The sequence below is a fragment of the Bos javanicus genome, chromosome 15 (assembly GCF_032452875.1).
Source record: "Bos javanicus breed banteng chromosome 15, ARS-OSU_banteng_1.0, whole genome shotgun sequence".
Classification (NCBI taxonomy): domain Eukaryota; kingdom Metazoa; phylum Chordata; class Mammalia; order Artiodactyla; family Bovidae; genus Bos; species Bos javanicus.
Window position 1 is genome coordinate 83,754,322 of NC_083882.1, and position 27,831 is coordinate 83,782,152.

Sequence of the window (27,831 nt, forward strand, 5' to 3'; positions counted from 1 at the left end):
AGCGGTTCTATAATTCCAAGACAAAGCACAATGGCAGTGCTCCAGACAGCCTTGGTACAGAAGAACATGATCTAGGCTGAAGCATCAACTGAACCATTTTCTTTGTTTCACTTCAAAATCTCAACTACACCATCATGGATTCAAGAGCTGCACACAGTCCTGTGTTTCTAGTATTTCCTCCAGACATCACTATGCCTGAATTTCAGTCAGGGGATATTACAGGCACAACCTATGACTCTAGCATGCCCTTTCCAAAATTACTTGCTACAAGAATGAAAATCTTAGGGGTGAGTAAGATTTTCCCCCATGTAAATCCTACAGAGGGTATGTTAGAGGCTTAATGTTTGTTAGCCCCCAATTTGTATCTGAAATCCTAAGCTTAATGTGATGGTATTTGGAGATGGGGTTTTCGGGAGGTCATATGTTTCCGATGGTGGAGCCTGCATGAATGGGGGATTAGAGCCCTTGTAAGGAGAGGCCAGAAAGCTAGCTAGCTTTCTTTCAACAACAGCACTCTGCAACCTGGCAGAGGACCTCCTTCAGAACCCAACCATGCCGGGAATCTGACCTCAGACTTTGGGTCTTCAGAACTATGAGAAATACATTTCTGCTGTTTGTAAGCCACTCAGTCCATGGTACTTTGTTAAAGAAGCCTGAACTAAGACAGTGGGTAAGAAGAGAAGGGGGAAAAAAAAAATATATATATATATATATATATAAGGTAGAATGATGTTTATTAAATTTATTTTATTGAAGTGTAGTTTATTTACAAAGTTGTGCTACTGAGTTACAAGGGAAGACCTATATCTTCTCTATTTATCTGTTGATAAAACATTTAGGTTGCTTCTGTCTTGCCTACTGAAAACAGTCTGCTATGAACATTGCAAGGGCTTCCCTCGTATCTCAGCTGGTAAAGAATCTGCCTGCAATGCAGGAGATCCCAGTCCGATTCCTGAGTTGGGAAGCTCCACTAGAAAAGGGATAGGCTACTCATTCCAGTGTTCTTGGGCTTCCCTTATGGCTCAGCTGGTAAAGAATCCGCCTGCAATGTGGGAGACCTGGGTTCAATCCCTGGGTTGGGAAGATCCCCTGGAGAAGGGAATGGCTACCCACTCCAGTCTTCTGGCCTGGAGAATCCCACGGAGTGTATAGTCCATGGAGTTGAAAAGAGTCAGACATGACTGAGCACCTTTCACTTTTCATGAACATTGCAGTGCATGTATCTTTTTGAATTATAGTTTTGTATGGATATATGCTCACGAATTAGATTTCTGGATCATATGACAATACCATTTTTAGCTTTTTAAGGAACCTCCAGTTTTCCACTCCCATCAACAGTGTAGGAAGGTTTCCTTGTATCCACAGCCTCTCCAGCATTTATTTTTGTATATATTTTTAGTGATGCTCATTGTGACCAGTGTGAGGTGGCACCTCCTTGTAGCTTTTCACTTCTTAATAATTAGTAATGTTGAGCATCTTTTCATGTGCCTGTTGACCATCTGTATGTCTTCTTTGGAGAAATACCTATTTATAGTCTATACATTTTTTGATTGGGCTGTTTGTTTTTTTGTTGAATTGTGTGGGCTATTTGTATGTTTTGAAAATTAAGCCTTTGTTAGCTGCATCATTTGCAAATATTTTCTCCCGTTCTCTGGGCTGTCTTTTTGTTTTCTTTATGGTTGGTGACACCATGTTTCAAGGTAGGAGCCAGCTCCAAAGTTTATGCTCGTAAATTCAGGAGATGTTACCACTTCTATATCAATCCTGTGTAAGATGCTATGGAAAGGAAAACATTAAACGAATAAGCCAAAATCCCTGGACTCTTAAAAGTCACATAGTAAAAATCCCCAAACTGACTACCTGTACGATTTTTTTCCAGTCAAGTTCAGAAAAAAGAAAGGAAGGAGGAAATTGAATAGAAGTCAACACACTAAATTCTATATCCCAGGTTGTTCAGTTCTACAGTTTCATATTTTCCCAATGAAAAGTCAAAATTCAGTCTGACAACAATGACATGGTATTCATGTATGTGGAAACTTTTGCAGAAAATCTCCCTAATACTGTAAGTCTTCATCTATCCATCCATCTATCCACTTCATCAACATTAATTATCAATTATTTAGCAATCTTCTTTTCAGACAATGTGGGGATTCAGATATGTTTGAGGCTATGAAAGTGAAAGTGTTAGGAGCTCAGTTGTGTCCGACTCTTTGCGACTCCATAGACTATGGCCCACCAGCCTCCTCTGTCCATGGAATTCTCTGGGAAGGAGTACTGGAGTGGCCATTCCCTTCTTCAGGAGATCTTCCCTATCTAGGGATTTAACCCAGGTCTCCTGCACTGCAGGCAGATTCTTTACTGTCTGAACCACTAGGGAAGCCGTTTGAAGCTATAATATCGCCCAAATCTTAGAAAATATCCTTTCAATACCCAGACCTCTAAGAATAGAAATAAATCAATATTTTTTTTCAGGAAAAATAAAGAGATTAGTACATAAATATGGTCCACTGACATGAGGAATGGGGCCATCAGTCTAAACTGCATTAGCACCTATTCAAATATAATGACATCCAAACTTCTGCTGAAGAGTGAAAATTATTTTTGAAATACACATTATTAAACTACATGCAGGAAACTATGTTTAACATTATGGGGCCTATAAAAACAAACACAATCTAGTTTCTCTCACTGAGGAGAGAAAATAAATAATTTAAAACTAATAGAATGAAAATGTTAATAACTGCATTTCAATGTAGCATTTACTAAAACTCATAAATGGTGTTGGTGGTGGGGTAGAAGAACCCAGAGGGGATGAGACAACATCATGGCAAATCTGAACACTGAAGAAGTGATGCAATTTTAGAAAGCAGAGAGGAGGGAGGTAGAATATTCTAGATGAAGAAAGCATAATGGACAAAAGTTCACAGTGGCACAGCTATCATGAATGGCAAAGGAGAGCTGGGAGAAAAAAGCTAGGCTTGAAAGATGTGAGAGGATTGAAAAAGGACAAAATAAGAAACAACCAGGATGGATAAGTAAAGTGTGGTACAGCCACACAATGGAATATTATTCAGCAGTAAAAAGCAACGAGCCATCAGTCCACGAAGGGACAAGGAGGCCCTAAAGCACACACTGCTGAGCGAAGGAAGCCGGCTTGCAGAGGCCACCAACCATCACATGATGCCAACTATACGACATCCCGGAAAAGCAAAATTTCAGAGACGAAGCCATCAGCGGCTGCCAGGAGGCGAGGAGGGGAGGGCAGGATGAGCGGTGGAGGTGGGGGACTTTTAGGGCAGGAAAAACTATTGTGTACAATAGTAAAGGATGGGTACGTGACGTTGTACATTTCCCCAAAGCCCTGGAACACAACACAGAGACTGAAAGTGTAAACTATGATCTCTGGCTGACAGTCGTGTGTCGAAGTTGGCTCATCAGTGTTAACAAAAGCACCATCCGGTGGGAGATGTTCATGTTCGGGTAGGAGGCAAAGGAAGGGGATAGGGCGATATATGGAAACTCTCTCCATTTTCCACTCAATGTTTCTGTGACTCTAAAACTACTTTTAAAAATAAAGCTTACTATTTTAAATAAGATGGTAAATATGGTAAATTTTATATGTACATTTTACCATGGTGTTAAAAAGTACAAAAAAATAGATACTAAGTGGTGAGGAGAAGTAACCAGGAAAGCAATTTGGAGACCTAATTTCCAGGAACCCTGTAAACCATCCTTACTCAGATTTTATAACATAGATAAGTATTAATATTTTCCAGTCTGTAAAATCAATAAAATTATCTAAGGAGCTTTATAAAATACACACCAAATCTCCAGACCTTGTTCTAGAACTACCTAATTACAATTTTGAGGGGATGGGGGCCGGAGACCATTTTCAACACTTCTCTGAATGAATTTGATGACCGCTGTGTTTCAAACAATACTGAGAAAAGTAATGGGATTGGGCTTCTCTTTTACACTGTCAAACAGGGAAAATGGATGCTCGTACAGAAAGGCCAGTGAGAAAACAATTTAAATCGTTTAGATGAACAGTAGCAGCCACTGAGCTGAACTTAATCCCCAGATATCAAGCTTTCCCACTGCAGGAGCAGTGACTGCCCGAGAACATTTAGGCCTTGAGAAGCAGAAGACGATGTGTGCCTGCTGGAAGACCTCCCGGCAAGGAAGGAAGAGAGAAGGGGATCAACTTCCCAACCACAGATGGAGAAAAGCTGAGAATATTCGCACTCACGCACTGACACATGGGAGGGGCTTGGGGTGCGTGAAACAGGTGCCCCGACACTGGTGACGACAAAAAAACAGAAAAGAGCAAGGCCAAATATTTATGATTTTGAAAACAGAGGGAAGAGGAAAGCTTGGTTACTTTCTGATTGCAGACGGTCAAGGGACATTCGAAGAGCAGAAGATGACTTTAAGCCTCAGAAAAAGATGATGCTAAAAACAAAGAAAGAGAGGGCAGAAAGAAGACAAGGCTCAAAGGGAGAAAAGGGAACTTGGTTCTGGCATATGGAACGCAAGGTGGCAGTGGGAGACTCAAGCGGTGGTGTTTGACGAGAGCTCAACTCGTGAGTGTGGAGGTGAGGAAGACGGCACCGTTTACAATGGACCTTTATAAACAGTACTTGCTATGGAAGTAGTGACATTGTACAGGAGACAGGGATCAGGACCATCCCCGTGGAAAAGAAATGCACAGAAGCAAAATGGCTGTCTGAGGAGGCCTTACAAATAGCTGTGAAAAGAAGAGAAGCGAAAAGCAAAGGAGAAAAGGAAAGATATAAGCATCTGAATGCAGAGTTCCAAACAGTAGCAAGGAGAGATAAGACAGCCTTCCTCAGCGATCAGTGCAAAGAAACAGAGGAAAACAACAGAATGGGAAAGACTAGAGATCTCTTCAAGAAAATTAGAGATACCAAAGGGAACATTTCATGCAAAGATGGGCTCGATAAAGGACAGAAATGGTATGGACCTAACAGAAGCAGAAGATATTAAGAAGAGGTGGCAAGAATACACAGAAGAACTGTAAAAAAGATCTTCACAACCCAGATAATCACGATGGTGTGATCACTGACCTAGAACCAGACATCCTGGAATGTGAAGTCAAGTGGGCCTTAGAAAACATCACTAAGAACAAAGCTAGTGGAGGTGATGGAATTCCAGTTGAGCTATTTCAAATTCTGAAAGATGATGTTGTGAAAGTGCTGCACTCAATATGCCAGCAAATTTGGAAAACTCAGCAGTGGCCACAGGACTGGAAAAGGTCAGTTTTCATTCCAGTCCCAAAGAAAGGCAATGCCAAAGAATGCTCAAACTACTGCACAATTGCACTCATTTCACATGCTAGTATGGAGAAGGCAATGGCAACCCACTCCAGGACTCTTGCCTGGAAAATCCCATGGACGGAGGGGCCTGGTGGACTGCAGTCCATGGGGTCGCTAGGAGTTGGACACGACTGAACGACTTCACTTTATTTTTTCACTTTCATGCATTGGACAAGGAAATGGCAACCCACTCCAGTGTTCTTGCCTGGAGAATCCCAGGGACGGGGGAGCCTGGTGGGCTGCCGTCTATGGCATCGCACAGAGTCGGACACGACTGAAACGACTTAGCAACAGCAGCACATGCTAGTAAAGTAATGCTCAAAATTTTCCAAGCCAGGCTTCAGCAATATGTGAACCGTGAAATTCCAGATGTTCAAGCTGGTTTTAAAAAAGGCAGAGGAACCAGAGATCAAATTGCCAACATCTGCTGGATCATGGAAAAAGCAAGAGAGTTCCAGAAAAACATCTATTTCTGCTTTATTGACTATGCCAAAGCCTTTGACTGTGTGGATCACAATCAACTGTGGGAAATTCTGAAAGAGATGGGAATACCAGACCACCTGATCTGCCTCTTGAGAAATCTGTATGCAGGTCAGGAAGCAACAGTTAGAACTGGACATGGAAAAACAGACTGGTTCCAAATAGGAAAAGGAGTACATCAAGGCTGTATATTGTCACCCTGCTTATTTGACTTATATGCAGAGTACATCATGAGAAATGCTGGGCTGGAAGAAGCACAAGCTGGAATCAAGATTGCCAGGAGAAATATCAATAACCTCAGATATGCAGATGACACCACCCTTATGGCAGAAAGTGAAGAGGAACTAAAAAGCCTCTTGATGAAAGTGAAAGAGGACAGTGAAAAAGTTGGCTTAAAGCTGAACATTCAGAAAACGAAGATCATGGCATCTGGTCCCATCACTTCATGGGAAATAGATGGGCAAACAGTGGAAACAGTGTCAGACTTTATTTTTCTGGGCTCCAAAATCACTGCAGATGGTGATTGCAGCCATGAAATTAAAAGACGCTTACTCCTTGGAAGGAAAGTTATGACCAACCTAGATAGCATGTTCAAAAGCAGAGACATTACTTTGCCAACAAAGGTCCATCTAGTCAAGGCTATGGTTTTTCCTGTGGTCACGTATGGATGTAAGAGTTGGACTGTGAAGAAGGCTGAGCGCTGAAGAATTGATGCTTTTGAACTGTGGTGTTGGAGAAGACTCTTGAGAGTCCCTTGGACTGCAAGGAGATCCAACCAGTCCATTCTGAAGGAGATCAGCCCTGGGATTTCTTTGGAAGGAATGATGCTAAAGCTGAAACTCCAGTACTTTGGCCACCTCATGCGAAGAGTTGACTCACTGCAAAAGACTCTGATGCTGGGAGGGATTGGGGGCAGGAGGAGAAGGGGATGACAGAGGATGAGATGGTTGGACAGCATCACTGACTTGATGGACGTGAGTCTGAGTGAACTCTGGGAGTTGGTGATGGACAGGGAGGCCTGGTGTGCTGCGATTCATGGGGTCGCAAAGAGTCGGACATGACTGAGTGACTGAACTTCACTGAACTGATGGAAGTAGGGGAGCTTAGTGTCTGAGAAGGTGGACTGGGAATACATGAAGACAGAAGACGCAGACTCATATATTACACCTTCTAATCACTGCATCATTCTCACCAACCAAAACAGTACTTGGTGTTGTAGGGCATCACAAATGTGGCACAGAGAGAAAAAAAATAGAAAAATGTAGAAAAGATGGGGGTGCTCTGGGCCCTGGGAGATGACGGTACCTCCACAGGCTCAGAGGACTGGTCATCAGCAGATGGGTTTTCTGACTGTCCACTACTTGAGGCCAGGCTGGTATGGTGATTTATTATTTTTTTATTGGAGTATAGTTAGCTTCCCAGGTGACTCAGTGGTAAAGAATCCACATGCCAATGCAGGAGACATGGGGGGTGGGGTTGACCTCCTGGAGCAGAAACGGCATTTTACTCGTGTTCTTGCCTGGAAAATCCCATGGACAGAGGAACCTGGCAGGCTGCAGTCCATGGGTCACAAATGAAAGTGGAAGTGCAGTCGCTCAGTCGTGTCTGACTCTTTTCGACCCCGTGGACTGTAGCCTGCCAGGCTTCTGAGTCCATGGGATTTTCCAGGCAAGAGTACTGGAGTGGGTTGCCATTCCCTTCTCCAGGGGACCGTCCCTATCGAGGGATTGAACCCAGGTCTCCTGCATTGTAGGCAGACGTCACAAATAGTGGGACATGACTCGGCGACTGACACACACACATAACTGCTTTACAAGGGTGTGTTAATTCCTGCGGTCGTGAACCAGCCATATGCACCCGTTTATCCCCTCCCTCTTGAGTCTTCCTCCTTTTCCACTCACCTAGGTCATCACCAAGCAGCTAAGCTCCCTGTGCTATGGTGATTTAGAATTAGGTGTTTTTCAGACTCTATCACTTATATGACAAAGCCTTTGAGGTTTCTCCCCCAGCTTTACTGAGACATAATTGACATATAACATTGTGTAAATTTAAGGTGTACAATGTGATGATTTGATACACATACGTATTGCAAAATGTTTATACAGTAAGGTTAGTTATCACTCCTTCGCCTCATACAATTACTGTTTTTATTGTGGGAGTGGTGGCAAGAACATTAAAGCTTGGCTCTCACAGCAGCTTTTAGGTCCACAATGCTGTCTTGCTAACTGCGGTCACTACGCTGGACTCTGGATCCCCAGAACATAAAACCAAACATCTGTTCCCTTTGACAAGCATCTCCCCATTTCCCTGCCCCCCAGTCCCTAGCAATCACCATACTACTCTCCGTCCCTGTGAGTTTGATGTTTTTTTAAAATAATTTCATTTATTTTTGGCTATGCTGGGTCTTCACTGCTGTGCGGGCTTTTCTCCAGCTGCGGTGAGCGGGGCCGCTCTGTGGTCGTGGTGAGCAGGGTTCAGCAGCTGTGGCTCAGTAGCTGTGGTTTCCCGGCTCTACAGCACAGATCAATAGTTGTGGTGCACGGGCTCCCTTCGTCCTCGGCATGTGGGATCTTCCTGGACCTGGGATCGGACCCATGTCTCCTTCGTTGGCAGGCGAATTCTTTACCACTGAGCCACCAGGGAAACCCCGAGTCTGAAGGTTTTAGATTCAGCATATAAAGGCCATAACGTGGTATTTGCCTTTTCTTTTGACTTACTTCACTTAGCACAATGCCCACAAGATCCATCAATGTTGTTGTAGAGCAGGATTTCTTTTTGTGATTGAATAATATTCCTGTGTGTGTGTGTCTTTATCCACGCATCTGCCAGTGAACCTTTAGGGTGTTTCTCTGTCTTGCCTACTGTGAATAATGCTGCAATTACCTCGAGAGTATAGACAGCTCTTCGAGATAGTGACTCTGCACATATACCCAGGAGTGGAGTTGCCGGATCACATACCAGTACTATTTCTCACTGTTTGAGGAATCCCCACACTGTCTGCGCAGTGACACAGCCGCACCAGGAGTGCACAAGGGCTCTCTCTTCTCAACATCCGCTCTAGCGTTTGCTCCCTTGTCTCTTTTATGACCGCCATCCTAATAGGTGTGAAGTGATATCTATTTGTGGTCTTTATTTGCATTTCCCTGATGCTTGGAGAGTTTAAGACAGACTTCTCAGCCTCACCTGGAGAGTCTTTTTAGTAAGTACAGGATATGACCTGAGAGTCTGCATTTCTAATTCCCAGGTGATCCTAATGTTCCCAATCCATGGACTACATTTTCAGGAGCAGGGAATTCGATCATTTTACCACTCATCAATCACTGGACAGAGGGATCAAGAAAATATCTGTAGAAGCTTCTACCGTCATCATAAAGAAGCGCCTACCATACTTCCTTCATTTAAAAATGGGGGTAATTTCCTTTTAAGCAGAAGGAGATCTCCTAAATTCTCCCAGGAAGCCCGCCACTCTGGTCTCTTCTCACCAGGACGTTCTCCTCTGCTTGCAGGCTGTGCAGATCCTGTTTGGGGTGATGAACTTCTCTTTTGGAACCGCTCTCCTTTTCACCTTGGAAGATCCATTCCCAAGGTTTCCCTTTATATTTATTTCAGGATATCCATTCTGGAGCTCCGCTTTGGTGAGTATAAGTCAGTCAGATTCAATTTGAAGTCATGTCAACAGGGATTTTAAGGAGTTCTTAGTAATGAAATGAACTATGCTGAGTTGCATGATATGGTTTGAAAAATCAAAATCAAATTTAACTCTGTTGAAATGATTTCCCCATCAACTCATCAGTTACTTGTATTCCATCATTGGGTCTTGAGGTTCCTTTGGGAGTATTTGCTTGGGTCTTGACACCATTCGTCCACTCATCCATTCAAAATGAATTACTATTACAAGTCAGATATGGAAGACCCTGGTGTAGGAAATGGCAACCCATTTCAGTATTCTTGCCTGGAAAATCCCATGGACGGAGGAGCCTGGAGGGCTACAGTCCATAGGGTCACAAAAAGTTGGGCACGACTGAGCAACTTCAGTTTCACTAAGGAAAACAGCATAGAGGGTTCACAAAAAGTTATTAAAAATAGATTTACGACCCTGAAAGTCCACCTCTAGGAATATACCCGAAGGGAGTAACAGCACTTGGTCAGAAGCCTCTCTGCACTTCTGTGTTCACAGCAATGATTACAATAGGCAAGGCATGGTGCAACCTAGGCGTCCCGCGACGGACGAACGAAGAGGCGGTGGCACGCCACACACAGCGAAACACCACTCAGTCTTGTTCGTAAGAAAATGAGGATATTCTGCCACCTGTGACAACACGAATGGACTTCGAGGGCATTATGCCAACTGAAACATCAGACAGAGAAACACAAGTACCAGATGGTCTTGCTTACATGTGGACTCCAGGAAAGAGGCCAGGGGGATGGGCAGAGGTGAGCAGGGAGCTGAGTGAATCTGCTCTAAAGGCACACACTTCCAGTGTGAGACACGTAACTGCCGGAAATGCAGTGCACAACATTATGACCACAGTTAACACCGCCATGTGATACATGGGAAAAACTTTAAGAGGGTGGATCCTAGGAGTTCTCATCACAAGGAAACTTTTTCCTTTCTCTTTTCCTTTATTTGATACTTATACGAGACTATGAGTGGATGGTAACTAAATGTATGGGGTAATCTCATGATACACGTAAGTCAAATCATTAAGTTGGATACCCTAAACTGATGCAGTGCTATACTTCCATTATATCTCAATACATCTGAGTGGGGGAGAGGGGCAAAGAAAAAGAATAATGCGTGAGCCCTTCCCTCAGAGGGCTCTCACATCCAGCAAGAGAGAAAACATGCAAACAGGTCATTTCAAACTGGTCGATAGATATCACAGAGCCACAAAAAGTGCTTATGTAAGCAGAGAGGAAAGATCAATTTCCTCTTTAGAGAAGTGGAGAAGCAGCTAGGATTTCTCAGATGTGCCTTTGAGCTGCACAGAAACATTTAATCACATTCAATAAGCATTGTTTTAGCACCTATTCTAGTACCAGAAAACTGGCAGTGTCTGGGGATTCTGAGAAACGGCAGTCCCCGGTCTCAAGGTCTCAGCTGAGTAGTTAGTGTCAGTCGCTCAGACGTGTCCAGCTCTTTGTGACGCCATGGACTCTAGCTTGCCAGGTTAGAACACTGGAGTGGGGCTGCCATTTCCTTCTCCAGGGAATCGTCCCTGCCCAGGAATTGAACCTGGGTCTCCTGCGTCTCCTGCCTTGGCAGGCAGCTGAGTCAAGTGTCGGAGAATTATCGTCTGGTGTGATGGGTGATGATAAAGGACACACAAGGTGCTGCTGTGCTGCTGCTGAGTCGCTTCAGTCACGTCCGATTCTGTGCGACCCCACAGACGGCAGCCCACCAGGCTCCCCCGTCCCGGGGACTCTCCAGGCAAGAACACTGGAGTGGGTTGCCATTTCCTTCTCCAATGCATGAAAGTGAAAAGTGAAAGTGAAGTCGCTCAGTCGTGTCCGACTCTTAGCGACCCCATGGACTGCAGCCCACCAGGCTCCTTCGTCCATGGGATTTTCCAGGCAGGAGTACTGGAGTGGGGTGCCATTGCCTTCTCCACACACAAGCTGACTCTGCAGAACAGAGGGCAGGTTCTCCAGAGACATCTGCAGCTTGACTGACAGTCAAAGGATGAGTGGTTCACCTGGCGGGAAGGAAAGGAGTGGGGGCGGTCGGGCGTTAGAGGCAGTGCTGCCTTGCCGCATACCAAGGGAGAGTCACAGGCAAAGGCTTAAGGTATGGGAGGGCATCTTCTCTTCTGAGAACCCAGTCCAGCCCAGACAGCGAGAGTGGCAGGATGGAGCTGAAGACTCCAGTCCACATGACTAGAAATTTAAAACAGATACACTGTAATCAGACTGGAAGTTTCCACCAGAGGATAACAATACACAGCATGGCTCACCTCCATGGAAACTGCCAGGATTTTTCCAGAATTTCCAGGGTATTAGCTGCACCTCCATCTATGTTCTCATCCAAGAGAACACACTGGACTGCAAACGGTTCTGAAGGAGGCTTCTTGTAAGAATGGTGGAGTCCAGTCTCACTGGCTGTAAACCGATGGGACACCAGGCTCTCGTGGCGTCAGAGCTGAGTCCACAACAGCTACGAAAGGAAGACAGATGAGAAAACAAAAGAGCCCAGTAAGGCTGAAAACTTCTCATGTTCAAATAGGCAGGACCAAAGCAAATTTCTAGTCCCGGATTTCCCCCACTATACACTTAGGACAATCATTAAGGCATCAGCGCCTCTCACTGCCTTGGGGACTGTGTGAACTAGGAAGGAGGGATGCAAAGGAAAGGGACAGCGGTCTGTTAACCACGAGAATTCTTTAAGTCGGTTCAACGTGTCCGTCACTAAGATACGTATTCTTTTTAACAGTTTGTTAATTCTGGAGCCTTTCTAGTTGCACTGGAAAGAAAAACCACAGAAACTCTGGTGAGTTATACATCCCCTTTTCTAAAGAATTTTAATGTTAAACAAATCATTCCAGCCTTGAAAACGAATTTGGAAAATCATTAAGCCACTATAACTCCACAAACTGCCAAGTCCTGACACCGGTCAATGGCGTTTACCCCCTTTTTCACAGAATCACAGAACACCAGTGCCATTTTCAGGGCACCTAGTTGAATTCTTAGACGCTGAGGCTTAATAAATGACTTGCCCGCATTACTCAGTCATATGGGGAGGACGGGCTTCAATGTTCTGGTAACTTCCTCATCCATTTTCTGTAATTCAACCTTGTAAGCAGAATCTCAAAATAAATAACCGTGTTAATGAATGCGAACTTCTAATTTACAAGTAAGTTATAGAGTATTTTCACTTTTCCCAAAGAAGCAAAGGCATGCGATACTAATTCATAGGCCAATCAATTATTTTCAGCAAAGGACATCACCTGGGGGCTTGTAGTTCTAGAAGAAAATAAAAATTGCAAAGAAATACAAGGTTTCATTAAACAATCATAAAATGAAAATGTCGACAGGCCACGACTTTTACTAGAGCATCAAAGGCAAGGTGATGCGGCTGCCCCCTAACTGTTAACTCCTCTTTTGTCTGCTGTGTGCTGCTTCCGGCGATTAAAAGGGGGGCAACTTAGGTACGGCTTTGGGGGCATGGAAGGGTCATGCCCAGTTCTCTGGATCCCCTCCTTTCTGTGGACGAGGACCTGAAGCCCACAGAGGTCATGTGAAGGCGCCTGAGCCGCTCTGGGGCATCTCAAGGCTGTGAGAACAGCCTGTTCTGCCGTGTCCATGGCTCTGTCCCTGCGCTGCACTGGGCTGTCACCGCATCCCGGCCTCACTCTCTTTCAGGTGACGCTGAGCCGAATAATGAACTCGCTGAGCGCCGTGGCAGCGGCAGCTGGAATCATCCTCCTCATCATTGGTTTCCTTATAGATCGAGACTTCTTGTGCGGCTATTCTGGAGAAGTTAGTGAGTGCCATGCGGTTACCACCCTATTCATTGTAAGTGTGCTGCACTTTTAGGGCGAGGAGAAATGGGTCTACTCAGGAGGGTTTATTAGCACCCGATTGGCATCAGCTAAAAAACACTGCAAACATGGGTATTGTCTTTTATTCACAAACATCTTACTGAAATCACAGTATCTGATAGACTGTTATGTCAGGCACTGTAAAATAGAGAATGAAGGCATCATAACCCCCACTTTTAGAAATTCACAAATAAAGAGATAAAAGAAGCATACCAGTAAATATAATCCACAAGATAAAGTGATATATTAAAAGAAAAGTGTGCATATAGCAATATGGTAATAGTTCACTCCTAGATGTACATATAGTCACATATGGAATATTTTTATGGTACTGGTTTTAATACTTAGACTGGACTTCTGATAAAACATGGTAGATAGAAAACAGGCATTTATTTCTTCTCTTTCCAAAATACCACTGAAGTTAGTGTGAGGAAATGGAAAAAAATATGAATCTACATGGAGAAAAAAATAGTGAGACTCCCAAATTGCTGAGAAAGCTAGAAAAGGGAGATCCTAATAAAAGAAAAAAACTTCATATGGCACATTCTAAGAAACACTGAGTGTCTGTACGTACGACGACTACAGAAAGCAAGGCAGAAGAGAAGGAAATAGAGGCTGGTTCTGGTAATTGTTAACGGAGCTATTTGAATCAAACCTTCTCTGAAAACAAAGAAAAATGCTACATTAAAAAAACCACTTCAAAAACACAGAAGAGCTGAAGAGTCAACTGAAGCTCCTAGATCAATTTTTACACAAAAGCCTAATCTAAAAATCTATCAATGAGATGCCAAAGACCAACACAGCTGCTTCTCCTCAAGGCCTTTTCCACCTCTAGGAATATACCCAAAGGAAATAAAAGCACTTGGTCAGAAGCATATCTGCGCTTCTGTGCAACACAACAAGGCCAATGTTGTCTAGCTGGAATCTGATTCCCAGCCTAAACGTAGGGCAGGAGAAAGAGGCCACAGCCCAGAGTCCACTCCAAGTATGAAGACTTAGAAAAGATCTCCACATTGAGAATAAAGATCTGGGTCCTTGATAGATTACTGTACCCTTCAGGTAAGGGCAAAAAGACATACAAACTCCTCTGCCCCATAACAGCAGAGAGAACTTACTGAACAGAATAAAGAAAGAAAGAAATCTCCTTGAGAAACTGTGGCCCTATACCAGATCCCCTGACAACCTCCTCCCACCCTGCACCCCGACCAGGACGTGAACCTTTGGTTAAAACAAACTGGGTGACCCCTGCACTGTTGCTGGGAATGCAAACTGGTGTGGCCACTACGGGGAACCTGGCGGCTCAAAGGTAAAGAGCCCGCCTCCAGGGCAGGAGGCACAGAGGCGCAGGTTCCATCCCTGGGTCAGGAAGATCCCCTGGAGAAGGAAATGGCAACCCACTCCAGTGTTCTTGCCTGGAGAGTCCCATGGACGGAGGAGCCTGAGGGGCTACAAGAGACACGACTTGGTGACTAAACACCGACAACTATGGAAAACAGTGTGGAGGCTCCTGAAAAACTGAAAGTAGAGCTTCCATATGAAGCAGCACTCCCACTCTAGGCTTGCACCTGGGAGGAGCTATGGCTCAGAAAGGTACCTACACCACAGTGTTCATAGAGCACCGTCTACTGTACTCAAGGCATGTTGCTTTTCCAAGCAGTCGGCTCTTCACATCAGGTGGCCAAAGTATTGGAACTTCAGCTTCAGCATCAGTCCTTCCAATGAATATTCAGGGTTGATTTTCTTTAGGATGGACTGGTTTGATCGCCCTGCTGTCCAAGGGACTCTCAAGAGTCTTCTCCAACACCACAGTTCAAAAGCATCAATTCTTCGGTGCTCAGCTTTCTTTATGGTCCAACTCTCACATTCGTACATGACTACTAGGAAAACCAGAGTTTTGACTATATGGACCTTGTCTGCAAAGTGATGTCTCTGCTTTTTAATATGCTGTCTAGGTTGGTCATAGCTCTTCTTCCAAGAAGCAAACATCTAACTTCATGGCTACAGTCACTGCCCAGAGTGATTCTGGAGCCCAAGAAAAATAAAATCTGTCACTGTTTCCATTTTCCCCTCATTTATTTGCCATGAAGTGCTGGGGCCAGATGTCATGATCTTCATTTTATGAATGTTGAGTTTTAAGCCGCCTTTTTCACTTTCGTTTTTCACCTTCATCAAGAGGCTCGTTAGTCCCTCTTTGCTTTCTGACATTAAGTGATATCATCTGCATGTCTGAGGTTGTTGATATTTCTCCCAGCAATCTTGATTCCAGCTTGGGATTCACCCAGCCCAGCATTTCTCATGCAAGTACGTTAAATAAGCAGGGTGACAATATACAGCCTGGATGAACTCCTCTCCTCATTTTGAACCAGTCCATTGTTCTATGTCCAGTTCTAACTACTGTTTCTTGACCTGCATACAGGTTTCTCAGGAGGCAGGTAAGGTGGTCTGATAGTCCCATATCTTTAAGAATTTTCCAGTTTGCTGTGATCCACACAGTCAAAGGCTTTAGTACAGTTGTACTGCTGATCCTGTTCGTGACACCAATAGCCCTGCTGTTCACGCTGTCTGCACTGTTTGCTGAACCCAGGGTAGGCAAAGCGTGAGCCAAGAGGCTGGAGGAAGACTCCAGGGGCCTTAGGAATTGCAGACACATTTATCCTCTCCCGCTGACACAGCAGCCATAACGACATACTCTGTAGCTCTCCTCTCGTGGCTGACCGACGGACGCAGCCGTGGCGCAGCCATGATGCTGCCGCCTTGCAGGTGGAGCCCGTGCATCCCTACAGCACAAAGCAGCTCGCGGCCAAGCGAGTCCCTCATGGCTCGTGTGGGCAAGACTGTCAGTGATCTCAGCTGTTACATAACTATTATTTACAAAACATGGGGTGAGACAGTCTTCTTGGCTAATTTGCTTTCTCCCCTCACTCGTCAGAGAAGCAGAAGTAGATGTTTTGCTGTAATTCCCTTGCTTTTTCTATGATTCAACAGATGCTGGCACTCTGACCTCTGGTTCTTTCTTTTCTGATGTACATATGGAAGTTCTCGGTTCACATACTGTTGAAGCCGAGCATGAAGGATTTTGAACTCTACCTTGCTAGTATGTGTAATGAGAGCAATTGTGTGGGAGTTTGAACATTCTTTGGGATTGGAATGAAAACTGACCTTTTCCAGTCTTTTGACAACTGCTGAGTTTTCCAAATTTGCTGGCATATTAAATGCAGCACTTAAAGAGCATCATCTTTTAGGATTTTGAATATGTATATATGTATACACACACACTTCAGTCGTGTCCGACTCTGTGCGACCCCATAGACCACAGCCCACCAGGCTCCCCGTCCCTGGGATTCTCCAGGCAAGAACACTGGAGTGGGTTGCCATTTCCTTCTCCCAATGCATGAAAGTGAAAAGTGAAAGTGAAGTTGCTCAGTTGTATCCGACTCTTAGCGACCCCATGGACTGCAGCCCACCAGGCTCCTCCATCCATGGGATTTTCCAGGCAAGAGTACTGGAGTGGGGTGCCATTGCCTTCTCCAATACACACACACACACACACACACACACATATTTATATATATAATTATTTGTTGTTTAATCACCAAGTAATGTACAACTCTTTTGTGACCCCATGGGCTGTAGCCTGTCAGGCTCCTCTGTCCATGTGACTTCCCAGGCAAGAATACTGGAGTGGGTCATTATTTCCTTCTCCAGGGATCTTCCTAACCCAGGAGTCAGACCCACATCTCCTACATCCCCTGCATTGGCAGGTGCCTGCCAATGCAGGAGATGTGGGTTTGACCTCTGGAGGAGGAAATAGCAACCCACTCCAGTATTCCTGCCTGAAAAATCCCATGAATAGAGGAGCCTGGAGGGTTGCAGTCCATGGGATCCCGAAGAGTCAGGCACAACTGAGCACGCACGTGCTTATATGTATATAAAACGTCTTTATGCATGCACCTGTTTGTGGCCGTTTCAGTTGCCTCCGTGGCCTGCCCGTTGGAAACAGTGCTGCGGTGAACGCTGGGGAGCAGCATCTTTTTGAACTTCAGTTTTGTCTGTTAATATCCCGGGACTGGGACCCCTGGATCACATGGTAACGCTGGTTTCAGTATCTTAAGGAACCTTCATACTGTTTTCCGTAGTGGATGCAACAATTTACATTCTCACCAAAAGAAAACCACTGCGTCTTGATTATGGCAGTTTTGTAATAAGTCTGAAAAGGGGAAGTGCAAGTTCTCAAGCTTGTTTTTCTTTTTCTGAATTGTTCTAGCTGCTATGGGCCTCTAACTGCTATGGGCCCTCTTCCACATGAATTTAGGCTCATCCAGTCAATTTGGGGGAAAGAAAAGCCAATTGGAATCTTTATAGGTATTACATTGAATCTGTAGACCATTATTGACGCCATAATATACACAGTTGTTTGATCCATGAACCTCTTCATTTGATTAGTTCTTTAATTTCTTTGTCAATGACTTTCAGTATACAAGCCTGTACTTCTTTTGTTAAATTTATTCCTTATTCTTTTTTTATGCTATTACAAAGTTAAGGTTTCCCAGGTGGCACAACCCACCTGCCAACGCAGGAGACTTAAGAGACATGAGTTCAACCTCTGGGTCAGGAAGGTGCCCTGGAGGAGGGCATGGCAACCCACTCTCATATTCTTGCCTGGAGAATTCCATGGGCAGAGGAGCCTGTAAGGTTATAGCCCATGGGGTCACAAAGAGTTGGACACAACTGAAGTGATTTAGCACACATACATGCACAAATGGAATTGCTTTCTAAATTCTATTTTTGCAATATTCATTGCTACTGTGTGGAAATACAGTTGATCTTTATATTAATAGACGATATACTCTCACTCTAACTTATTATTTGTAATACTTATTAGAGGATTCCTTAGGCTATTTTATATACAAGAACATCAGTTCAGCGCAGTCGCTCAGTCGTGTCCAACTCTTTGCAAACCCATGAACCTCAACACACCAGGCCTCCCTGTCCATCACCAACTCCCGGAGTTCACCCAAACCCATGTCCATTGAGCCGGTGATGCCATCCACCCATCTCATCCTCTGTTGTCCCTTTCTCCTCCTACCTTCAATCTTTTCCAATGAATCTTTTCCAATGAGTCAGCTCTTCACATTAGGTGGCCAAAGTATTGGAGTTTCAGCTTCAACATCAGTCCTTCCAATGAACACCCAGGACTGATTTCCTTTAGGATGGACTGGTTGGATCTCCTTGCAGTCCAAGGGACTCTCAAGAGTCTTCTCCAATACTACAGTTTAAAAGCATCAATTCTTCAGTGCTCAGCTTTCTTTATAGTTCAACTGTCACATCCACACATGACCAGTGGAAAAACCATAGCCTTGACTAGACAGACCTTTGTTGGCAAAGTAATGTCTCTCTTTCTTAATATGCTGTCTAGGTTGGTAATAACTTTCCTTCCAAGGAGTAAGCGTCTTTTAATTTCATGGCTGCAATCACCATCTGCAGTGATTGTGGAGCCCAGAAAAATAAAGTCTGACACTATTTCCACTGTTTCCCCATCTATTTCCCATGAAGTGATGGGACCGGATGCCATGATCTTAGTTTTCTGAACGTTGAGCTTTAAGCCAACTTTTCCACTTTCCTCTTTCACTTTCATCAAGAGGCTCTTTAGTTCTTCTTCACTTTCTGCCATAAGGGTGGTGTCATCGTATGCAAATTCAGATAGCTTTCCTTCTCTTCCAATATGGATGCTTTCCTTTCTTTTTCTGTTCAACTGCCCTGGCTGGAACATCCAGCACAATGTTGGACTGAAGCTGCAGGAGCAGACAGACGTCCTTATTTTTCTCCTCTACTTTGGGAGAAAACATCTAGTCTTTCACCCTGAAGTAGAACGTTGTCTGAGAACTTGTTTCTGGTTGAGGACTTTCTCTCCTCTTCCTACTGTGTTGAATGTTTTTGTAATGGTGATAAATTAGTTACATGCTTTTTCTCAGCTTACCTATTGAGACGATCATGTGGTTTTGTCCTTTATTCTATTGATATGGTATATTGCATTGATTTTTTTACCCTAAATAAACCTTAGGTTCTTGAGATAAATCCCACGTGGTCATCGTGCAGAATCCTTTTTAAGTGTTGTTGGATTCAGCTTCCTAGTATCTTGTTAAAAGATTTCTGCATCTGTATTTATAAAAGATCTTGATCTATAGTTGTCCTTTTTGTGTGATGCCTTTGATTCTGTGTCTGGTTAAAACTGGCCTTACAGAATGAGCTGGGAAGTATTCTCTGCTCTTATATTTTTGGGGGAATTTGTGAAGCAATGGTATTGTCAGTAAACACTTGGAAGAATTCACCAACAAAGTCTCCTGGCCTTGGGCTTTTCTCTGTAGAAGTTATATAATTACTTGTTATAGATATACTCAAATGTTCTCTCTCTTCTTGGGTTAATGTCAGTAGTTTGTATCTTTTTAGGAGTGTGTCTCTCTGTTGGCATTAGTGAATGAAGAATACGCCAGTAACAATTTCCAAAGATGACCCTGGCGGTCCTATGTGTGTAGGACCATCTACCAATAATCGAGAACTCTGAACTAGCAGCGAGGGGAGGAAAGGGCCAAGACGAAGAGCACATCGCCATCAGCAGTGTCTGTCACTCTGAGCCAGGCGGGGGTGGGGGGAGCTTTGTTTCAATCATCTTGAGTGGAAGCAGTTTACTTGGTAATTCTGAGGCACTTGCACCCCCTGTCTGCGAGTTGTCCTGTCTTTTGGACCATTTACTTCTGGAGAAATGCTAGAAGAGTAGAGCTTAAGGTCAGGAAAGGTGTGTGGGGTAGTGGTGGTGGTTAGCAAGGTCTTACTGAACAAGGCTCAAGTGTATTCTTTCTCTGATGAAGTTTCTGAAATACCCAAGCTCCTGCCTAAGTTGGCAAAGAATGATAAATAGCTGTGAAAGGAAAGTAGTCTGTATCAGAGGGGAAAACTGACAAATTTATTATATCATCCATGTTCTCAGGATGGGAGTCAAATCCATTGAAATACTGATTGAAATATAACACAGAATTAATTTCTAAGGACTCACAATGATTAACTGGGAAGTAAGAAGTTTGAGGAATAGTGACAGCCTTGGAAAATCCATCCCTCCCTGCTGACAAAAGGAATCAGCTGCCTCTGACAGGTGGAATTTGTCAAAAGGAATCTATCCCATAGCAAATTTCTTACACATAAATAAAACTAAAAAAAAAAAATCTAATATTTTAAGGAGGAATCCAAGATAGTTGTTTCTAGAAGGGATATTGCTCAAAGAGACCTTTTACACATTAGTCTCTGTGGCTGGGTAAGGATGACAAAACCTGAAATGACTCCTGCCCTGTGACCTATTCTTACACACGTAGAGAAACACAGATAGGAGGCAGATGGGCAGACAGGATGGCTAGTGGCAAAGCTTGGGCAGGCCTTCACCGAGAAAAAAGAACACAAGAACAAATCTGGAGAGATAATGCAAAAGGACTCTGGGAGACCAGCGTCCTGGACAAATAAATAAACCCTGCTCGATGAAAAGGGCTACAGTCACCTCACCATCAAGGACAGTCAAACCCTGGGCAGGGAAGCTCACGGGATCCAGGGACAAGCCACCAGATGAGTCACAGGACCGTAATGGTGAGGGGTCTGGCCGGGCACCTTCCAAGATTACTAGCCAAATCTACGACAGTTAAAAGCTTAATTTGTTACATTTGTTAAGCAGAGGAGAGCACAGCTTCTCAGGCCCAACAGGCGAGAATAGAAAAGGGCGCCAAGAGCAACTTAACTTCCCTTTCACTTTTCACTCTCACGCACTGGAAAAGGAAATGGCAACCCTCGCCAGTGTTCTTGCCTGGAGAATCCCGGGGACGGCGGAGCCTGGTGGGCTGCGGTCTATGGAGTCGCGCAGAGTCAGACACGACTGAAGCGACTCAGCAGCAACAGCAGCCCCAGGGTTTCATCAGCTGGAGTCAGTCGTGGGGTGGTTTAAGGGACAGGACAGGAAACAGTTAGACTTGCAAAGCAGAAGAGTTGCAGGGACAGATGACAATCTTATTTTCGGAAAATACGAATTAACATAAAGTTACCATTAAAACAGTTCTCCGTGGGTTTATCTTGAATAAAATAATGAGGCTCTGAAAAGCCTTATGATAAAAGCTTGAATTTAGGCGGTAGTCCTTCTCATCAGACTGTGGCACACTTTAACTATTTGCTGAGTTATTTTCTTTTCACTTCTCAATTCTCAGCAATCATAACTAAAACTAAAAAATAAAAATAAGGATTCTGATAATTACAAAAAAGGAAAAAGTAGAAGCAACTGAATGGACAGCTAACTTTCCAAAAGCATCAATAAAAGAAGAAAACAGAACAACATCTTCAATATGCTGAATAAAATAACTGCCAACCTATAATCTATCATTATCCATTAGAATATCTTACATGAAGGTGAAATAAAGAATTTTTAGAGATACAAAAATTGATTTTGCCTCCTGTACACCCCCACTAAAGGAATAATGAAGGATGAATTCCAAATAGAAGGAAAATGATAGCAAATGAGGTACCAGAAAAAAAAAGGTCAAAGGACAGAATAAACACATGGACAAATGCAGTAATAACACTAATAATACACACTAGGACTAAAATAAAGCACTTAGAATACCAGGCAGCTTTAACACATGTGCAGAAATGGGGAGCAGTGGCACTTTTGCTGCTGCGTCTGCTGCAGGCTTTAGTTTTACAGGCTTCCCTGGTGGCTCAGACAGTAAAGAATCTGCCTGCAGTGCAGGAGACCGGGGTTCAGTCCCTGGGTGGGGAAGATCCCCTGGAAAAGGGAATGGCAACCCACTCCAGTATTCGTGCCTGGAGAATTCCATGGACAGAGGAGTCTGGTGGGCTACAGTTCATCGGGTCGCAGTCAGACACGACTGAGCAACTAACACTTTAGCTTTACCAGAGACGAGGGTAAAGGTTTGAAGAACTTGAGACTTTGGTCTGTTTTAATGCTTGAAAGTGAAAGTGTTAGTCACTCAGTTCGACTGTCTGTCTCTATCACCCCACGGACTGTAGCCTGCCAGGCTTCTCTGTCCGTGGAATTCTCCAGGCAAGAATACTGCAGTGGGCAGCCACTCTCTTCTCCAAAGGATCTTCCCCACCAGGGATCAAACCAGGTCCCCTGCATCGCAGGTGGGTTCTTTCCCTTCTGAGCCACCAGGGGGCCCTGCAGCTACACAGGGGCCCTTAATATTGCAGAGAGGGGCTCCTTCTACTTATTCCTTTCTAGGCCTGGCTCAGCTGTCCTATACCCTGCGCCGTTCCACAGAGATTGCAGAGCAAGCTTGTGCCTGTTTATCGATTTTGTATCTTGCAACTTCACGGAATTTTTGTTTATTAGTTTTAATAATTTTTGGTGGATTATTTATCAATAAACAAAAGTTAAGTGCATTCTAAACACTAATAACAAACTATCAGAAAGAAAAATTAATGAAACAATCCCATTTGAAATTATATCAAAAAAGATAAAATATACAGGAATAAATTTAACCAAGGAAGTGAAAGATTGGCATACTGAAAAATATGATATTGAATAAAGAAAATAAAGAAGACACAAAGAAATGGAAAGATAACCTCTGCTCATGGATTAAAGGAATTAATATTGTTAAAATGTCCATACTACCCAAAGCAATCAACAGCCAATCAATCCCTACCAAAACTCCATGGCATTTTTCACAAATATAGAAGGAAAAAAAAAAAAACACTAAAATTTGTATGGAACCACGATACACCACAAATAGCTAAAGTAATCTTGAGAAATAAAAAGCAGAAGATATCGCACTTCCTGATTTCAAAGCATATTACAAAGCTACAGTCATCAAAAAAGTACAGTATTGGCCTAAAAACAGAAAGATGCATCAGTGGGACAGAATAGAGAGCCTGGAAATAAACCCCAGATCAATAGAGAGCCCAGAAATAAACCCACACACACATGGTCCGTCAGTTTATGACAAAGGAGCCAAGAATATAAAATGAGGAAAGGACAGTCTCTCCAATAAATGGTGTTGGGAAAAACCAGGTAGTCACATGCAAAAGAATAAAACTGGGCCACTATCTTTTACACCATACACAAAAATAAACTCAAATGGATTAAAGACATGAATGTGAGACCTGAAACTCCTAGAGGAAGACACAGGAAGTAAGCTCCTTGACATTGGTCTTGGCAATGATTTTTTGAATTTGACACCAAAAGCGAAGGTGAAAAAAAACAAAAATAAACAAGTGGAACTACTAATATCAACCTAGAAACTTCTGTATGGCAAAAGAAACCATCAAGAAGATAAAAAGTCAACCTATAGAACAGGAGAAAATATTTGCAAATAATATATCTGATATGAGTCTAATATCCAAAATAAAGTTTAAAAACCATACAAATCAACAGCAAAATAAAGCAAATTAAAAAATGGGCAGAGGGTCTGAATAGAAATTTTTATGAAGGATACAAAAGGCCAATAGATACAAGAAAAGATGCTCAACATCATGAATCATTAGGAAAATGCAAATCAAAACCACAATGAAATATCATCTTACACCTGTGAGATGGTTATTATCCAAAAGGCAAGAAATAACAAATGTTGGCTAGAATGTAAAGAAAAGGGAACCCTTGTAAACTCTCAGTAGAAAAGTAAATTAGTGCCATCACTATGGAAAACAGTATGGAGGCTGCTAAAAAATTTAAAAATGGAACTATAATATGATCTAGCAAATCCACTCTGGTATTTAATCCAAAGCAAACTGCAACGCTAACTCGAAATATGTGTACCCCCCATGTTCACTGCAGTAAGATTTACAATTGCCAAGACATGGGAACAACTGTCCACTGATGGATGAATGATAAAGAAAATATGAGATACACATACACACATACATACACAGGAACAGTATTCAGTTATAGAAAAGAAACCTTACCATTCTCAACAAAATGGATAGACCTTGAAGAAATTATGCTAAGGGACATAAGTCAGATATTGAAAGATAAATGTTGTATGATATCACTTATACATGGAATCTAAAAAATCCAAATTTATAGGAACAGAATAGAATGGTGGTTACCAGGGGCTGGGCAGTGGGTGGTTTGAGGAGACGTTAGTCAAAGGGTTTAAACTTCCATTTACAAGATGAATACGTTTTGAAGACCTAACGCGTGGCATAGTGTTACTGTTAACACCACTGGATCACGTACTGCAGTGTCACTAGGATATTAGGTTGTAAATGTTCTCATCATAAAGAAGAAAGGATGATTACATGACGTGATACAAGTGTTGACTGATGAACATTATGGTGGTAATTCCACCGTAATATATAATGTGTTACATCAACATGCTGTACACCTTCAAGTTATACAGTGTTATATGCCACATATCTCAATTTTTTTAAAAAGTAAGTGAAAATGCCAGGCACAGAATGGGAGATAATCTCCTCAATACATGTAACTGATAGAGGACCCACATCCAGAATACATAAGCATTCCTGAAAATCAGCAATAAAAAGACCAAAACATACAAGTAAGGCCTGCACAAGCAGCTCACAAAGGAAGGCGTACCAATAACAAGGGAGCGTGTATCTGTTCAACACTGTTAATTACCAAAAAAATGCAAATTAGAATCACAAGTAAGATACCACTGCACATACACCAGAATGGCTTGAATTAAAAGAACTGGCAAAATTGAGTGCTGGCCAGAATATGAAGAAACTCGAATTCAACCACCTTGGAAAACCACTTGGCAGTTTTTAACAAAATTAAGCATAGACCTATTTATATATCAGCAATATACCCAACAATGTTCTTGGGAAATCTATTCATAGCAATTAAAAACTTGAAACAATTCAAATGTCTATCGGCAACAGAGAGGCCCAACCAACAGTGACTATTCGCAGAACGGGACACTGATGCCCGCAGCAACACGGCTGAGATGCAATCCATCTGCTGAACACTCAGATACAAAATTAGCAGGTGAATTTACCCAGCTGTGCTAGAACTCAGAAGAGTGGTTTCCTCTGGAGGGGGTAGGGGAATTGACTAGCAAAGGACACTAGAGAACTTACTGCATGATGAAGTGTATGGTTCTGATCTAGAAATCGCAGAAGGGCAAAGAAAACACATTTATGTTAAAACTCTGCAACGGTAAAAGAAATGGAAGAATGTTTTTAAAGCAGGTAACAGCGAAGTTTTAAGGTTTTTATACACAGAGAGAAAATAAAAGTGACCAGAAAGTCAAGAACACAAGGGAAAAAATAGACAAAAGTTTATGAGTAAGGACCAAACACGCGAATGTAGCAGCCAACGACACTCAGAGTGACACTCACGTCCACTGGCGGGAAATGCCAAGCAAATTAGCAATGGGAGAATCCCAGGGACGGAGGAGCCTGGTAGGAGGCCGTCTATGGGGTCGGACACGACTGAAGCGACTTAGCAGCAGCAGCAGCATTTATATACACTCGACTGGCAAAAATCAGAGTTATAAAAGTTATGACTGGCAAGGAAATGGTGAAACGGATGCTTTTGTGTACTTAAGCAGCAGAAATATGAAATGTTCCTAAGACTCTGGAAAGCAAGGAAACATTCACTTATATGAAAGATGCACACACCTTAACCCAGAAGGCAGTCCCCACAGCACTGAGTCCCCTGCACATAAGGACATGTGGGCAAGGGTGTTTATTGCAGCATTTTTCAGAATGGTAAACACAAGGAAAAAGACAAAAAACAAACAAAAAGCAGAAAAGAACAGGAGAAAGAAGAAATAAACTATTTCCAGTCACTAAAGAATAACAGAATCATAACTACGCCAAGAGATACTGTGCTTAGTCACGTCAGACTCTTGGCAACCCCATGGATTGTAACCTGCCAGGCTCCACTGTCCATGGGATTTTCCAGGCGAGAATGCCGGAGTGGCTTCCTATATGTGACCTGAGAACAATTTTTCAACCTCTAGTCAAAGCATGCAGACACAGACACTTGTAGCACAGAGTGTCAACCGCGCTAATCTTTACAGACCTTCACCATCGAAACACAGGTTGTGCCCAGCTACTCACAGGCGTGTGTCCCCACAGGCACTCTTAGTGGCCAGAATACAAAATATTTTAAAGGTCCTCAGTGGTAACAAAAAGAACACAAGAAGTTACTATTAGCGTTACATTAAAAGTGTCTTTTTCTGCATGTTCCTCTTTTTCTTAGCCTGTAGGTTTTTCCCCCCTTTTCTTTCCTTTTCTATTTTTGCTCCTTTTTTGTTTCTTAACCTTCTTTCTCTTTCAACAAGCCGCTTTTAAAATATCTCTCTGTATTGCATGTTTATGAAGTGGAGTCACATAATTTAGCATATAATTTAGAAAGCAGATGCATATCTACCTCTTGCATAACTTCCTCCAGGAGAACAATGACGCTGTTCTGTACGGGGCTCTGCTGTGCCTGCTGTGTGAAAACGCCCACACTTCCTCACAGCCCTCCAGCAGCTCGCTTCCTAAGCGTTAGACACACTCGAGACATGGAGGTCTCATTTCCCGCCCTACCACTGCTGCCCCATCAGCGTCGGAAATCTCTATTACATGAGCATTACTGTGCCAATACCGTAACCCTTCATATGTTTTTCTTCTGTTATAGGGAATTTTGATTATGTTGATGGCCTTCAGCATCATTGAATTTCTCATTTCCCTGTCTTTCTCCGTTATGAGGGGACCCACTGAGTGTGGTGACTGTGAGGAATGGGATGGAGCAGAACTGTGAGAATAAAGGCTTGATATACAATGTGACTGAGAGGCGAATTATGCTTGTGAGGAAAAGCCAGCAGGAACACAGACTCTTAAGGCCGGTAATTCCTGGAAGCAAAGGGCAGTGACTCAGAGAGTTGCTTGGTGGGCGGTGGGGGAGGGTAGTGCGGGCAGGGGAGGGGGTCTGGGAACTTTTGGCTGACAAAACACATCCTGCCTCTTTGCAAGACCATCTCCTCCTCTCCCCACATCACACAGTCGCCTGGTGTCACCTCCTCTGTTAGCGGTCCGTTCACTGAACTGAAGGATGCACAGTGCGGGGCTGGTTGAGAAATGAGCCAGAGCCAGGGTGAGCTGGGCCCGCGGTGCCTCCCGCTGACTTCGAGAGACTGAGCCTCGGGGCTCCTGCTCCACTCGTGTGGGAAGATGGGCTGGCCACAAGGACGGCTAGGCCCACAGGGCACACTGACCGACGTCAGCCACTTATAACCACTGGCAGGTGATGGCAGCAGGCACTGCAGCTTTCAGGCACCACGCCACCTGCTTCAGGGGCATTGCTTATTCAACCTCACACACACACAAATCTAAAAGGCAGGCCTTATTATTATACTCATTTTGTGGCCCCAGTGAAGCTGAAGCATACAGAGGGTAAGTCAAGTACCCAAGGGCACAAAGTTTGCAATGGCAAAGTCATGTCTCAACAGATAATCCAGCTCCAGAGCCCAAAGTCT

General features: G+C 43.5%; 1 protein-coding gene across 2 annotated transcripts; it reads left to right on the top strand.

The window, feature by feature from the left end:
• MS4A5 (membrane spanning 4-domains A5) lies at positions 1-27,142 on the top strand. Of its 2 annotated transcripts, XM_061381646.1 has the most exons (5): positions 3-287; positions 9,323-9,451; positions 12,247-12,303; positions 13,176-13,328; positions 26,994-27,142. In XM_061381646.1, exons 1-5 carry the CDS (start codon positions 135-137, stop codon positions 27,114-27,116), a joined length of 615 nt encoding a protein of 204 aa, XP_061237630.1. In that variant the 5' UTR covers positions 3-134; the 3' UTR covers positions 27,117-27,142. The 2 variants fall into 2 exon arrangements, with proteins under 2 accessions (XP_061237631.1, XP_061237630.1); XM_061381647.1 differs by lacking the exon at positions 12,247-12,303 and having other exon boundaries at positions 1-287.
• Positions 27,143-27,831: the final 689 nt, after the last annotated feature.

Excerpts from the sequence above, each read along its gene's own strand:
- MS4A5 (XM_061381646.1), top strand. The coding sequence starts at position 135 with ATGGATTCAAGAGCTGCACACAGTCCTGTGTTTCTAGTATTTCCTCCA. Across the intron at positions 288-9,322 it reads CAAGAATGAAAATCTTAGGG|GCTGTGCAGATCCTGTTTGG; the intron begins GTGAGTAAGATT and ends CTCTGCTTGCAG. Across the intron at positions 12,304-13,175 it reads GAAAAACCACAGAAACTCTG|GTGACGCTGAGCCGAATAAT; the intron begins GTGAGTTATACA and ends ACTCTCTTTCAG.